The sequence below is a fragment of the Lagopus muta genome, chromosome 19 (genome assembly GCF_023343835.1).
Source record: "Lagopus muta isolate bLagMut1 chromosome 19, bLagMut1 primary, whole genome shotgun sequence".
Taxonomy (NCBI): domain Eukaryota; kingdom Metazoa; phylum Chordata; class Aves; order Galliformes; family Phasianidae; genus Lagopus; species Lagopus muta.
The window spans coordinates 742,458-758,808 of record NC_064451.1 but is presented as its reverse complement, the minus strand read 5'-3'; the positions used below and the strand labels follow the sequence as shown (position 1 = coordinate 758,808).

At 47.8% G+C, this 16,351-nt stretch overlaps 1 protein-coding gene across 5 annotated transcripts in view; it reads right to left on the bottom strand.

Moving 5' to 3' along the window:
- Nucleotides 1-16,351, bottom strand: part of EXD3 (exonuclease 3'-5' domain containing 3) — a 245,639-nt gene that overhangs the window by 185,375 nt on the left and 43,913 nt on the right. For 4 of the 5 annotated variants that reach the window (XM_048966127.1, XM_048966122.1, XM_048966123.1 and 1 more), the window contains one exon: nucleotides 2,072-2,186. The exons of the other annotated variant lie outside the window; for it this stretch is intronic. Coding sequence is in view for 3 of the 4 variants with exons in the window: in XM_048966122.1 (XP_048822079.1) it covers nucleotides 2,072-2,108 (37 nt within the window). In the remaining variant the exon portion in view is untranslated. The remainder of the gene's footprint in view (nucleotides 1-2,071; nucleotides 2,187-16,351) is intronic. 5 annotated transcript variants of the gene reach the window in all.

The window sequence follows — 16,351 nt, the reverse complement described above, 5'->3', positions numbered from 1 at the left end:
CACTTCCTTCCTCTATACAAGGGCTGGACAGAATGGGAAAAGCCTTGGCTGTCTCCTATCCTGAGAAAAGTGCTGCCCTTCCAGCTGGATTACAGTAAAAATATTTTAATCTTTCACAAGATTATAATATCCTTCCTCTCTAACTATAGCTACATTGCTAGCAAGGCTTAGATAATGAAATGAATTGACAATGGAAAACTTAGGAGGCTACAGAAGCCTGGTGCTGGAAGCTGAGCACACAGACCCAAGATCCCTATCTCCAGCCAAAACATAAATCATCAGTTGATCAGACCTGTGCAACCCAGAACTTTGACTGCAAGAGTAACAGGTAGTAAGCACTCCAGTAGAAGGCTTAAAATACACTGACGTAGGCTGGCAGTGTGTCCCTGCTGACAGCTTCGTTCTAGTGCCTGTTTCTTAGAGAGCAGATCTAAACTCAGAACATCTATTATTTCTCCCAAAATAATGTTGCAATAAGCAATCTATGAATGTTTTGACTGGATAACCCACACCTCTCTCAGCTCCCAGGAAGGCTTGTGTTACGGCGTCTTCCCTCAAAGGCCTTTTTCCAAAGACCCTGCCTGAAGTCCTTCTGTGCATGACTCATGAATGTGCACGACATCCTGATGTGCAATCGAGACACATTCACAGCAGTAAAAGCATGTCAGAGTTCTAAAGAAGAGAGATTCTCTCTTCTCGTCCCCACGGCCCGCTGGGCAGCGCAGAAATGAACAACAAAAGATCCCCTTTTCTTCCAAGCTACCAAAAGAATTGCTTAAAATATTTCCACCCTTGAATTCTCAGATTCAATTCCACAGACAAGATCTTCAGTGTTCAGAATCCCAAACTCAACAATTTGCTCTGCCTACACACATATGGACAGTGACAGCAAAACAGTGTGGCAGAAGGGTGGCAACCATGAGGACAGCTCTCTCTGCTGTACCAGTAAGGGGACATTCTAACAATCCCTCCAGGTAGACACAGTCTGGATGGGTTTGCTTGAGCAAGTCTAAACAGGGAGGAAGAAACCGTCTTGACCAGAGAAAAAGAAAAGGAAAAAGGAAAAGGAAAAGGAAAAGGAAAAGGAAAAGGAAAAGAAAAAGAAAAAGAAAAAGAAAAAGAAAAAGAAAAAGAAAAAGAGAAAGAGAAAGAGAAAGAGAAAGAGAAAGAGAAAGAGAAAGAGAAAGAAAAAGAAAAAGAGAAAGAAAAAGAAAAAGAAAAAGAAAAAGAAAAAGAAAAAGAAAAAGAAAAAGAGCAAAAGCAAAAGCAAGCAAGAAAGCAAGCAAGCAAGAAATCCCCCAAACTTGTGAGCAGACAGCTCCCATAACAGTCTCTATTCTGAAAAAGGAATCAGACTAAAGACCTCCCCCATTAACAAAGAGTGGGGAACAATGGAAACTGTCAAAAAATAGCCCTCACGTCAGAAACAAGAATGCCCCTTTACACATCCAAAAAAGCACACAGCTGAGCCTGGGAGGCTGTCAGGCACAGCTTCTGGCTTATGTGTCTCCCAGGCAGTTCTTTGCAGAAACTGCCAGAAGAACCAGATGATACTGAATTCCAGTAACCAAAGATGGGGATGGAAGAAGAGAGGAAATTTTTGGCAGGACTGAGCCAAAATAATGAATTCCTGTCCATTCCGTCTCTGCACCAAGGACCCAGACACCAAAACTTTGTGGGACATGACAACAGTATGTGTGTGCATCTTCCCTTGGTCTTACTTTATAAAGCAATTACAGAAGAAATTCAAGAGAAAACTGAATTACAGATAAAATGTGAATGAGCTTGTGTAATACAGTAATAAAAATGGTACACACTTCTGAATTTGTGGGAAGTTACTGAGCAATTCTTGTAAACATTTTCAACCTGGGATACAAATAAGCACTGATATCTAGCTGTGCACCCACGAAACCTCCGAGATCCGACCACCTGCGTGGCGTGCAGTGTGGCACTGAATTCAACGCTTTTGCTCTGCTCGTGACTCAGCATTCTCCTCCCACAGCAAATGGAAAAGAAACGATGCCAAATGCCAAAAAGGACAGGTAAACGTCGAGAGGAGCAGAAAACTCACCAGCAGGCCGATCACTTGAGCTGCCCTCTTGACTCATCCTCCCACAGTTGGCACCGAATTAGGATGCTGAGGTTAATGGCCTACAGCTCGGAGTTGGTGGGCCAAGCTCTTGCTTCTGAAAAAGAGGAAGGCAGTGTTATGATCGAACTGTAGGAACTGAACCCTGCGTGGCAAAGGAAATATCGTGTGTATGGTGCACAGCCTTTCTGTGTATCCAAGGTAGTGGACAAACTATGTGAGTTCATGACTTCTCACAGAAATCACAGTACATTGCCTGGAGATCAAAGAAGTGAGCAGGGAATTGGTAAAGTCAACTAAAAAGTCACCAAACACCGGCATGTGAAACCTCATGAAAGTCACTGCATACAGTTAAAACTACATCTGGTTCCTGGAATAGCACAAGATTAGATTTCAGTTTTCAATTGCACCAACAGGAGTCTTTATCACTGTTTACTTGATTGAGACAACCAAAAAACAGACCTAACTAACCTCCAAAGTGGACAGTGAACATGAAAGCATGCTTTTGCCACAGTCAAACAGCTCCTCCTCTTTGTTTGCTTGCCCTTCTACTCATCACATCTTGATTGTGGTAGAGTTGGGAACAGAACCCATGTCTCCCAAATCCCAATCCAGTGCCTTAACCACAACATCCTTCCTGCTGAATCACACTGCAGAATTGTTTATCAGGAAGGAAATTCCCCCTTGAGAGTACTCACTCTGAGTGTGCTGGTGGAACACAAGTGCTTAGAAAAATACACATGTAGCAGGAATAACAACAAGTGATTTAAGTCACTGTACAACAGGCTAAAGGTACATCAGCATTTCAGCTTTTGTTTGCAGCAGTATGAAGAAGGCACCATCTAGCAGGACATTACACAGAGCAAGCAGTGCATCCAGATGTGCTCAGGGTAACAGCCCCCTGGTCTTCAAAAGATGATATGTAACTTCAGAAACATCCATCCCACGTTGAGCATTAGGCACACGTCACTCTGAGGGGGGAGATCCAAAGGTTTATACTCTTACCAGGCACTGCGAAGGTCACTTTTTGTAGCATTACACACTAAGCTGCTAAGTGCAAGCAGCTGTAGAGTGTGATCTTAGGGTCAGAATTAACCTCAGCATCTTGTAACAGCAAAGGGCCTTCACTTTCTTTAAGGTTTTCAGCCAAAATTAAATGTACAGTGGAAGGAGATAGCAGAAGTGGAGCAAATATTTTTAACCTAAGCATAGCTTTCCCCATCAGCCTCCCAGAAAACAAAAGGATTGTATTCGTCTGCAGTGTGTCACAGTACACAACCCTCTGATACAGCAAGTTCACGCTCCAGGATTCTGAAGAATTTGGCTCTGTTCAGCAGTTGGGCAAAGAAGAAGCATTTCCCTACCTGCAAGCCATGGCTTCTCCTGAGAGAGCGCCTACAGTAACCGACATGAAGGTGCCTGGGCAGATGCCCGGAGCTCTGACAAGACTTCTGTTACACTCCCTTTTAAATGTCACTGTATAGGATTCCAGAAGGACTGTCTTTTGGGGGGCAGGGAACCCAAATGAAGCCACAGTGTTGTGTGGTCACGTTCATAGATCTAGAGCAGCTTTTAAACAGCACACAACATGCCTGGCCGGCTGCCCCAAGAACAGGCCCACGCCAGATGCTCTCATGCTCTGGTGCACAGGGCTGCCATGGGCTGCAGGACAGCTATGGGCCAGGTCTGCCCCGCAGACACAGCCTGAGTGCCAAAGGTGCTCTGCTGGAGCACCAGCCACACTGCAAGGAAGAGCCTTTTCCCTAAAGGAGCCCGGCCCGAGGGCAGCCATCCCGCCACGTAGCCACATACCCTACAAGCTTCTGTTCCCCACAGCCATCTGCTGCATTTGCTCGTTAAACTCCAGGACTGCAGTGATCACCACACCAGAAGCACCTCTCAAACCAACTGCAGGGGGTACTGGTGCTGCTCTGGAGACACACGGCCCCTCTGTGGGCGCTTCAGCTGGGATCCATCCATCACATTCAGCTCACACAACCTGGGCCCTTCCACTGACCAGTGGAGATGGGGCACCCCCAGGAGCTCCCCTGGACACTGCTGACCATAAAGAAATGCCTATGGAAAACCAGTACCTCCGCTGACCATCCACAGAGTCTGGACTAGTCTAACTGAATGTCTAACCAATTGATTTCCCTCCATACCATTAATTCTCCCCAGAGTTGAATATATGCATGTGCTGGCTCATACACAGCACATACAGAAACACGCCAGATATTGCCAGGCAAAGCACCAGCATGAAACAAACAAATGTAACTCTTCTGAAATTTGGTGTTTTCAATCTACTGCCTACTCTTTCTTAAAGGTTACTTTAATTGCCTGTGCTTTTTGTATTAATATACCTACATGGAGGTCAATAGTGCCAGACTCTTTTTGATGCTGTGATAAGAGGCAATGGGCATAAAGTGAAATAGAGCAAATTCTGTTTAAATATCAAAATTACTCATCCCAGCTCAACTTTGGCCTAAGTCAGCAGTGACCTGAGGGAGGGCACAGCTTTATGTCTTCCATCTCACAGTGCGTTCCCATCAGTTTCCAGTGGGGAATAACACCATATTAGTAGGTAATGGCTGTGATGGATGTCTTCTGCTTGGTTCAGTGCATTCCTCATACAGAAACAAAACAGTTGAAGAAAAACGCTTCTGCAAATTGCTGCCAAACTGCTCCACCAGAGACACTGTCAGAGTCACTGAATGGCTTTGGTTGGAAGGGACCTCAAAGATCACCCACTTCCCACTCCCTCCCACAGGCAGGGTTGCCCACACCAGCTCAGTTTGGCCCTGGCCTATCCAACCCAGCCTTGAGTGCCTCCAGAGATGGGCACCCACAGCTCTGGATACGTGCCGGGGCCTCACTGCTCTCTGCAGAAAGCATTTCCCCCTCACATCTAACCTACATCTCCCCTCTGTTAGTTTAAAGCCATTCGCCCTAGTCCTGTCACCAGGTATAAAGTTGGTGTCCCTCCTGCTTGTAAGCTCCCCTCAGATGCTGGAAGGCCACAGGTCTCCCTGCAGCCCTCTCCTCTCCAGGCTGAACACCCCCAGCTCCTTGCCTGTCTTCACAGGAAAAGCGCTGCAGCCCTCTGAGCATTTTCCTGGCTCTTTCTCTCTCTGTTTTATGTTAAGCCCTTGGTTTGGAAACTAGTGCCAGGCAGGAGTGTTTTAGCTCACACATAACACGTGCGTTGAACAACACGTGCGCTGTGAAGCAGAGCACCTAGCAAATGTCCCGTGGCCGTGATGGCGCAGGTGGGGAGGCACAGCCAGCACTGCTCATGGCTCTGCTTCCTCACACTACAAAACACCACACCAGGAGCTGCAGACTGCTCAGACAGGGCCAGCCGCTGCTGCAGAACGGGAGCAGGGCGCTGGGCCCAGCACCAGCAGGGATGAGCAGCAGCCTCCCTTGCAGCGTGCCATCCCACCCCGCTGCACCCAGCTCCTCAGGGCCCGAGCAGCATGCTCACAAACCTCTCCCCCCAGAAAGCAGCCTCACCAAAGCAAGCAGGAGGTTTCAATTCCGCTCAGCTATGGAAAACAATGTGAAAGTGTGAAGTGAGAGTAACTGAAAGTGTCAGAAACAAAGAGGACAGCGACCAGGAAGTGATGTTTATTTGTATTCTCCATGCTGGGATTGCTAAGCCTACCTCGCATTCTTGCAACCTGGCTTTTATTGCTTTATTGTTACGGAATGTACAAGCACACACAGCCAAAGAGACCAGCATCAAGGATTCCTTTCTCAAAAGCAAATGAATCAGAAGTGCGGGTAAGGCTTGCCCCAGAAGCCCTACTGAAAGCCTTATCCAAAGTCCACGAGTGTCTCTTAACCGACTTTTACAGACTTTGGATCCTGGACTAAATCCATTTCAGCAGTCCTGGAGCCAGATTTGGGTTTCCAGCTTCTATCAGTCACAAAATCAATCTCTTCCCAGGACTGAGCTCCAGACTGGGAACACACAGCACCCAAATCTCTGTTGCATTCCTGGATTATGTCACCTCAGACTTCAGTCTGTCACACTTTGTCACTGCCTACTGCTGAGTGTGTTCACAAGCAATCCCAGCAGACTGTGATTTCAAAGTGAAAAAAGTTCCATCCATCCACCTTTGTAGCTCACACTGAAACGCAGTTTCATCTGTCTTTATAATAAATTGTTTATCACATCAGTCTTTTAACTAATGAGAAACTTCACTTCTCTGTGCTAAGGATATAGGGTGGTGGGAAGCTAACTGCCTCCTGTTGTGCCTTTGGATTGCCACTGGGTCCCAATGAGATCTCTCTCTGCTTCACGTAAATGGAATTCTTTCAAAAATGCTCATTGGCTTTGGAACAGTTAAGGAAATTATTTTACACCATCATTATCATAATAAGATTCACTGGAACAGCTGATGGCTTGAAACAGAAATGAGTAGAGTCATGACATTCTAGAGTACCTCCTCTGCCTCATTAGGAGGAATTAGAAAGCAGCTGATAAAATATCAACAGATATCCAACACTGCTATGGATTGCCACGGCTTTCAACTTCAGCATGGTGAAACTGCCACTTCATTTTGTACACGCTGTACTCCTGACAGTAGAGCTCACCTTCCCTTATTCAAACAGCAGCCTCACCTCTTCCCGTCCTGCATGGGAAGCAGTTTACCACCAGTGTCTGACTGAAGGTAATGCAGTGACTACACTACATCCGCAAGGCCTCTGGTAAGGTCCAACACTGCATCCTTATCTCTAAACTGGAGAGCTACGGATGTGAATGGTGGACTATTTGGTGGATAAGAAATTGGTTGGATGGTCAGAACCAGAGGGCTGTAGTCAGCAGCTCTATGTCCAGGTAGAGGCCAGCGACGAGCAGTGACCCCTGGGGGTCCATCCTGGGATCAGTGCTCCTCAATGAGGCTCAACAAGGCCAAGTGTGAGGTGCTGAAAATGGGTCGGGGCAATGCCAGATATGAGTACAGATGGAAGAACTTAAGAGCAGCCATGCAGAGAAGGACGTGGGGGTCCTGGTGGGCACAGAGCTGCACACGAGCAGCAGTGTGCGCCCGCAGCCCGGGAGGCCAGCAGCACCCTGGGCTGCACCAACAGAGGGCTGGCAGCGGGCAGGGAGGGGATTGTCCCCCTCTGCTCTGCCCTCGTGAGGCCCCATCTGCAGTACTGCGTCCAGGCCTGGGGCCCCTGGCGCAGGAAAGACGTGGGGCTGCTGGAGCGGGTCCAGAGGAGGCCACGAGGACACTCAGAGGGCTGCAGCACCTCTGCTGCAAAGACAGGCTGAGGAGCTGGGGGTGCTCAGCCTGGAGGAGAGCAGGCTGCGGGGAGACCGCATTGCAGCCTTCCAGTTCTTAGGGGGAGCTTATAAACAGCAGGGAGAATGACTTCTTACACTGCGTGATAGTGGCAGGACAGGGGAGAATGATTTTAAATCAAAAGAAGGGAAATTTAGGTTAGATGTTAGAGGGAAATTCTTTACCCAAAGGGCAGTGAGGCCCCAGCACTGAGCCCAGAGCTGTGCTGCCCCATCCCTGGAGGTGCCCCAGACCATGGATGGGCCCTGGGCATCCTGAGCTGAGGGGCAGCCAGCCCATGGCAGGGATGGGACTGGGAGCTGGGAGAGCCCTTCTAACCTAAGCCAGTCTGTGATTCTGAGATTACATCCAGGAGATACTGGGGCTGGGCAGAGATAAACCTAACAGAACTTCCTGCAATGAGATGAAGCCTCCTTTTCAAAGGAAAGGAATAAAAAAAAAAAAAAAAAAATCACAGATGAAACTTGAATCCTTGAAAGCACAGAAGACCTTTAAATGTGATGCTTCAGTGCCTTCTGCCTCCAAACTCTCCCACTTGAGGTACACGGTGCACGGTGACTCCCAAGGCACGTGTGAGTCAGAGGAAGGAGCTCAGGCACACACTCACCCACACAGGGCTTCTGTTGCTGCTTGTCCCACGCAGATCAGTGCCCAGGCATTTGCCTATCAGAGCATTTGGTAAGAATACTGCTTGTCCTTTCTTCCCGTAAATCTGAACACTCATGACTATGGATAACAAAGTAAATACATGATTCTTAAGAATTCCTGCAGCCTCCAGAATTTCCTGGGGGACAGTTTGCTACCTGGCTTCCTAGAAGCTAATTGCACCAAGAGGAAGAAGCCTGCTCACAGCCTGCCCTGCCACTGTACGCCGGCTTGGAGCATCAGAAGGGCTCCAGCCTGACATCCTTCATCACCTGCAAACCTCCACTCCCACCAAGAGGCTCCCACAGGCCAACAGCACACACAAGCACAAACCTCTGTAAGTTCATGTGCAGCACTACGGCTGCTGGTCTCTGCCCTTTGTTATTTCCCTCCATCTCTTCAAAGTACTTATGAAGCCTTCCTGCTCCATCAGCAGCTCCACAGAGCAATTTCCCCCTGCCCATCTCGCTGCCCTTACGCATCCGTCACATTCGGTCTTTTGGAAATTTCACGCTGCAAACAAGAGGCCCAACCCGAGGCACTGCTGAAACCCAGGGCAGGGCTGCGGGTCCCTCCCCGGTGCCCAGGGCTCATTCCGCAGCACGGTGCCACGAAGGATGCTGGCTCTGCCCAGCGAGGTGCTGCAGCGCACACCCACGGCTCCCTTCAGAGGCCGCAGCAGCGCAGCCCTGTTTGCTGGACTCGGGCACCCTCTGCTGACAAACCACCGCCGAGCCGCTCAGCCCAGCAGCAAGCCCACAAGTTGCAGGCTGGAAGGGCCGCATGGTGCTGATGTAATCCTCAGCTCCTTTCTAGAAGGGCATCGTGAGACTTAAAATGCCTTATCTCCTATTTGTTTATTCAAATATTTCTGCAGGATAATACTGATCACAGGTGTACCTCCTTCATCTTGGTTTGCTGATTTGCTCTGGTAAGTGAGCCCACAGCATAACAAAAGCCAACCCTACTCTTGTATCTTTGTTTCCTAAAACCTTCTGTATTTCTCATCCTCTCCACCTACCACAGCCCTCCAGCACCTTGTGTGCAAACCCTTCCTCTCCCTTCATCCCAAAAAGGCACATATCAGGAAGGCAGCCTAAATCCAACACTAGTTTGGAAGATGACAAGGGCAAAACCCAAAGTGCATGGGTCAAACTCTGGCATCAGTGAACGGTGCAGACCCAGTTCCATACTTCTGCAGGAGCAGAGGAGGTGGAAGCAGGAGCTGGGCCTGGCAGGGCTCTGTGCCACCCTGCAGCAGGGGAGGGAAGATGTGGTCACACACACCTCTGCCACACACCCAGCACCGACCCCACAACGTGGCCTGCACACAGGTCTCATGCAGGTGAGACCTGCAGTAACCTTTGAGTAACCTGCCAAGTGATGCAGGTACACCAAGATGTATGAGTGGGACTTGCAGCACCCAAACTCTCTGGCAGTGGAATTAAAGGTTAGCTTAGCTAGGCTGTTGGCTTGATGCACCCTGACCACTTCAGGATTCCAGCTGAACAATGAACAGAGAATATTCTGTGTAAAGGCAGCAGTGAAATAGAAACCCAACCTTCTGAGAGGTGTTAACACGAGAGGATGATTTTCAGCCTCAGTCTTATCTGCATTTTTCTGCTGCTTGCTTTTTCTGTATTCACATGAAGAAAAGGCCCAAAGAATGAGCTCTGCTTGCCAGTTTGCTTATGCTGGTAAACCAGAGGAAAGCTTTCCAGGCTTTCCATTTGTGCTGGTATTTTCTAAATGCTCTTTCAAGAACCTGAAGGTGGTACCAGACCAAGGCTCTCCCAGCACAGCACTGTGCTTCCTAGTGAACCTTTAAAACTTACACAAACTTTGGAAATAAACAATGCGGAATTTTTAACCAGAATCAAAATTTAAATAAAAATTTCAAAGAAGATAGAAAAGCAGGTGAAGGTGGCACACAATTTACCAATTTCATTCCAAGTTGCTGACCACAATTGAAAATAACTGCAACAGACACAAAGTGGAAAAGAAGCCTTGCAAAGCTATAGGACCCAGCAATGGTGGTGGCTGCAATGGAACATGTAGCTCCTTCTTACTAGAAGACACAGTGTAAACGTGCTGTAAATGTTGACAGCTCAGTAAGCTGAGTGCTCCCTCCCATTCCTCCCCCCCACTTTAATCTTAGCGCACTGTTTTATTTCCAATCATAGAAGAAACTCATGCTAACAGCATAACCAGAATAGCTTTGCAGACTTCACTGCTTCCCAAAACAGAGCTGGAGCAGTTTCGTTTTGACTTCTTCAGGCTCTTTGCTTCCCAGCAGTTTGATTTCAAGTTTAGGCACCACGATTAAGCAACGAAGCCAGCACTGTTAACATCTGTCCAGCAATGTGTGACAGAGAGCATGTGAATGCTTTCTCCTGGATTGCAGAGGAAGCTTCACTACTCTGCACAAACCTATTTGTTATCTTTTTGAACACATGAGCCATCCTCCAGAGTCCAACACTTCCAAAAGGCTCTGACTGAGGGGCTCTGGGAGCGTGGCCATGACAGCTGAGGTTGCCACTCGTGCCAGCTGCTAGCCCACCTTCCCCTGCCAGCAGTCTGCCCGGGAGCACAGCTGGCCCAAACCTGCGCAGCACACGGCTCTGCTTTCCATTTTGGCACATTAACGTGAGCAGTGGGTGAAAGTATTTGTGTGAAACTGCTGTGCTCTGAGCTAGAGGAACCGAGATACAAGGACACATTCCTTCTGCAGCACTAATAAACAGTGGGGGACAGTCATGTCCTAAATTGTTGCAGCTGTCTGGCCAGCAGACGTGAGTCAGAACTCTAACATGGATCATCGATGCAGGCAGGAGCATGATCTGAACTTTTACCTTCTGCTGAATGCTTCACTTCGGGGTCGCTCCCTAGGGATCACCAGGAGAGGGACTTCAGCCCTATCTGCACTGCAGAGCTTTGGAAGCACAAACGAGTTGGTAAACTTGCAGTAGAAATCATCGCTTCCTGACTCACAGATGCTCAAGCAAACTTCCAGACAAAACGGATGCAATTTTAAGAATCGTGTCCTTTAGGGCAGGAGGGAGGGAGGAAGGTTTGTTTTTGACAAAACAGAGTTGAAGCTTTCCTGCTCCTGGGGGCTTTGCCCTAACAGCTGTAGCTATAGTCACAACACTGAACACATAAGCTTTTACTGGATGAATGAGTAATCTCACCAATCCAGTAAATTTTCTCCATCTTGATCTGCTTCCTTTGCTAATCTCCCTTTCTGTTCACTCAGAGGAGCTTAAACTATGCCATGCTGATTTATATTTGATAATATTCACTCCAGACCAGGTCTAAACACTACAATAATCCAAGGATTTCCTCTCAAATTGACATTCCTCTGTTATTGCTGTCATGAGCAAATCCCTCAGATCCCAACCGTCTGCAGCTTTGCATCTTCCGTCCCAGACCGGAGTTACAGCAGTGCTCTGCAGCTCACACAGGATTCAGGCTACACTCAAATTGCTGGCACCACCTTCATTTTCTGCAGGCACTGTCACAGTATGCCTCTTACAAACTGCCAGAATTCAGGAGGAATTCCGCAAACTATTGGCATTTTCATTTCTAGGTTATCTTGTCAGGCTTGACCCAGATTTTCTTCAGGCTTTTCTCACTTGAGATCTGATATGCCTTGTCAACAACATGAAGCCTGTTGTTCTAATAAGTTTTACCTCTTATTTATGTTTGGCTTTGATGTGAGCATCTCTATGTATAGGTCCCCTGATCCCCTTCAGGGAACATCTTCATTAAAGGCCAGAAATGCAAGAAACAGGGCCTGCCATTTCGCTATTACTTCATGAATCCCTTACCTTATAAAAGCCTGAATTGCTTTAAGAGCAATCTCAGTTTCAGAGAGACCTGACATCCTGAGAAAGAGGGCAGCAAGGAGGCAGAACATCAGATGGCACTGGTGGCCTTGTTTGAGCACTGAGAAGACCACTGTCTCACACAGCTCAGCTATTACATCCAAGGGACTAAAAGCCCCACAGGGACTCACTCTTATCCTCACTCTTATCCTTAGTGCAAGGCTCCTTGCTGTTTCTGTCCGAGCAAGTTTTGGTTTTGCTGTCATTTCCAAATGACATCAAGGTCAATCAAGATTGCTTCTCAAGGTCAACCAAGTCTCTGTCAAGCTCCCAGAACTGGAAGCCAATGACTTCACCTCGCTTACCCTGCACAGCTCCTCACCTTCCACTCACAGCAAGATACACTATCTTCCCATGGCGCAAGGCTCATGTGAAAGCCTGGAAAGCCAAATAAAATCTGATCACGTTTTTTACAATATACAATGTGGCACACAGTGTGTGCCAAATTTTGGTCCCTTCCCAAGCCGTTTCAGTGCTATCCATACCATGTGTGATAGTAAGCTGATGTGAGAGTTCTTTCTCACCTTCTGTCTCCTGAAAAAGCTTAGAGAAGGTCTTCAGTAAGTAGGCTTTGAATGCAGTGTTTATGCCATGACTTGGATTAATGAAGTCACAGTTGGTGGTGGAAACATCTTTCACATGGGAGACAGGTTTGCAATCGCGTTCAGGGGTGTTGGTACTGTTCAGAACAAGGAAGATTTTGAAGCTGAAACTTTGCTTTCCTCACAGCATTCCTTCCTGCACCACATAATAACAAACCCTACCTCAACCACCTGGGGTGGGAGCCAGGGCTCTGCACTGGAAGATGGGTCTGCAGTGACTCTCTCACTGCCCTTTGCTTACCTCCTATGGGAGCCAGCCAGGGCTTTCCTTTCCATCCTCCTCACCACCACTCAGCAAATGGATCTCACAATTTCAGGAGAAACAGAGTACTCAAAGGCTCAGATTAGTTCCCAGAAGTGGCGTGCACAGGGCTGCACATGGTTGCAGAGACTGGCTGCTCAGACCAAGAGATGCCAGTGTGATAGAAAAACCTCCACCACTGCCTACAGAACTTGAGCAAAATGTTGTATTAGCCAGCTTTGGGATTGTTAGATATCCATAAACAATATTATTAACCTGAAAGGCATGTGTTTTTCTCAGTATGATTTATTAGCTGTAGTTACAGTTGCAATAATGATGGTCTAATTTTTCACCAAGTACTTCAGCTTATGCATAGTTTTAACCACCTTCTGAAAGACCTTCAAGTAATGACGAATCAACTCATAAAACAATAAGAAAGTTGAACCAACATATTATTCTCCCTTAAGCATGGGCAGGAATATCTGATTTATGTCTGCCAAATGATTTGGCGTCTGAACAACTGGCAGCAAACTCAAAGTTAAATAGCAAGGCTGTGGGCAACCGCTGAAAAGATCAGGATTCTTTCCCTTTTCATTTCTACACGAAATGTCTGCTCAGGGGTGATACAATCTAATTCACTTGTTCACAGGACAGCAAGTTAGCTACTTCAAGCAAGCGTGACTACACTGCTTTGCCACAAGGCCATCAAGTGTCTCTTGTGAAGCTTTACATATGCACAAGTACACACTTGATCAAAGTAACCACCGCAGATATCCCACCCTGCACAGCTCTCCTGCAAAGCTCTCCAGTCTGCAAGTCTGCTTGTGCAGATGCCTTCTACAAACTGCAGGGACTGAAAAGCAAACAAAAAGGGAACCCTGATTTCTCCTCTGGTTTCACTAATTCAGCTGGCAGGCACTGCGGAGGCGATGCTTAGGTGGTTGGTAAAAGGAACAGGATGCTACATGCTCTTCCCCAAATCCCCAGAACTGCTGTGTGCTTCGGCTGAAGAGAGAGCAGCACCTCTCGCTCCTTCCTAACCCCAGAGAGGCACCTGGCTGAATGGGACTGGCACTGCGCATCGCCCAAGGGATGTATGACAACAAGAGTGGTGGGTGCTTTGGCCAGCATTTGCCACACGTTGCTGTGCCACATCTGCTTGCCTTTAAATTGTTCACATTGCGTCCCTTTCTTACATGCTTTTAAAACTTTCTTAAAAGTTTTTATGGACAGTCCCAAACACCACTCTTCCTTCACCGATCCTCCCTAGTGGCCTTCCACACTGGGAAGCTGGGTTGTGATGCTATTGAACTATTTTTGTTGACTGCTCCAAAAGAGGAAGGGGAGCTGTCAAGCATGCATTAGCTCAGAGAAAAACTGCTCTCGCTCTCCACCTCAGTGGAAGATGCCTCAGACTCCCTGCAGGTAAATGCAGCCCAGCTGCTTAAAGCTGTGCATAACTGCAGGCTGTTCCAGGCCCTCTTCAGGGAATTAATCAGACTAGTGATGGAATTAAGGTGCAGGAAAGTTGTTATTTAAACTACTTATTGGAGAGGAAATTTCTCACAGCCTGACGGTGTTTACAGACAGCAATATTTGGTTAATAAAGAAGAAGCTCCATGACGGAGAGGAGCAGCGCAGCAAAAGGCAGAAGCAGAGGGACTGCCTGTGCTGTAATGCTTCAAAACACATCTGTGTGAATCAAAGTGGGATTTTCCTGCCACAGCGAGGATGAGATGCTGCAACCAAGGAAACCTCTGCCTTTGTTATCAAACAGGGCTGGGTGGACACAGTGCGTTTTCGGAAGGTCTGCAGTGATCACACAAATGCTTCTCCCTGTGCCTCTCACCTGCTACAGAAACTTCTGGGACACAAGCAGGAAATCAGAGGAGACATGCTGAAATGGAAAACTGCAAACTCCTAACAGTTATTAATCACTTCAAATGCTGAAGCAGTACCATTTGTCCAAGCTGTGGTTGGTAAGGTTGGCACAGCTCAAACCGAAGGGAAACTGGATAGTGATGATCAAGCAGAAAGCACAGAGCAGCCACCAGTGCTGGTGAGATGCTCAGGCTGGGCTTTCTCCAGAGGTCCTTCCCCCACCTCTGTCACCCAAGAGCTGATGGAAGACAAAGGCACGCACAGCTGGGTCAGCAGTGGCCTGAGCTAGGGGTGCTACAGGAGGAGGGCAGCTGCTCATCAATGGCAACATGGCACTGCTTGCTACCTGCTGGGAGGAATAACATCTTTTAAGAGAACTATGCATCTTCCTGCAGAGCTCTAACAGAAAAGTAGCAAGCGAGGCACTGGCTCTGGGCTGCAAAAGTTCTGTAAGTGCTCTGCTGTGTGTGTGCTGCTGTGCTCAGCATCAAGCACTGAAAGGTCCCTGGAAGCATGGCAGTGCTTGCCTCCAGAAAGGCTCTTCTAAGGATCAGGCTGCATTCACATCCACACATATTAATTACGCCTCAGAAAGGCTCTAAGAGTTCATGCACTGAGGGCTGGGGCACACTCGCAGCCCAGCCATTTTGAGACAGGAGCACTGAGAAAACAACCATGGTGTGAGACTGCAGCCTGTCTGACCTATGCTTCCATCCGCGTCTGCAGCTTTGTTGTGGCTTTGCCCCTCCGCAACACGGACACATTGTCACTCCCAGCCCAGAGGAGGAAGGACGCTGACACTCAGCACAGCCTCCCCAGTTGTCACCCTGAGCAGACAAAGGGGAGCAGTAACTGCACACATAGCAATCAGTAACTGCACACACAGTGATCAGTAACTGCACACACAGTGGCGGTTTGTCCCAGTGCAGCACGTTCAGTGCTGATGCACAATCCCTGGTGGACTTGGAAGGCTGGATACCAACCGTCTCTGGCCATGACCTGACGACTCAAGCTAACAGATCAAAAGTATTTGCTCTGTTGTTTCTGTATTTCAAATTAGATTTTATGGTCAAGTTCAGGAGCATGGCAGAGATGGTGTAACACTGCACTTATGACCACAGTAACATTTACTCTAGGTGCCACTGACTCACACCCTCTTTCCTATGCAAAATAAATGGTCATCTGTTTACACAGATTACCATTGTGCAGCAGTTCAGAGTCTGTGGGAGGGAATCTCAACTGGTGATGCCTGCAACAAATTGAAAATAAGGACAAAGCATACACGGAAAAGCTGGAAAGATAAGAGGCGTGAGGATACCAGAACACATGATACATTAAAAACACGCCTTCCGAGTACAACTCTCCTCGCTCTGAATGGTCAGAACTAGTTTACCAGCAGCTGAATTATAATTTGTTTCTCAGATAACAGAAACTCAATTTAATATGCTCACAGTAAGCAGCTCTGAGATTTGTAACAGAGCTGCTGGAGACCCCCAGAGGTCCCCCAGGAGGAAAGGCACTGAGTGAGCTCGGAGGACATGCCTGCTGTACTAAACAGGCAGATGCCTTCAGAGCGCTGCATGCTCAGTCATCTCTTTATCAAACCCTTAACTAATTAAACAATCCTCTCGTCAAAGAGGATGGTCGCTGTCTGTGCGACCGATGCCCTGCAAACACAATGGGATAATCTG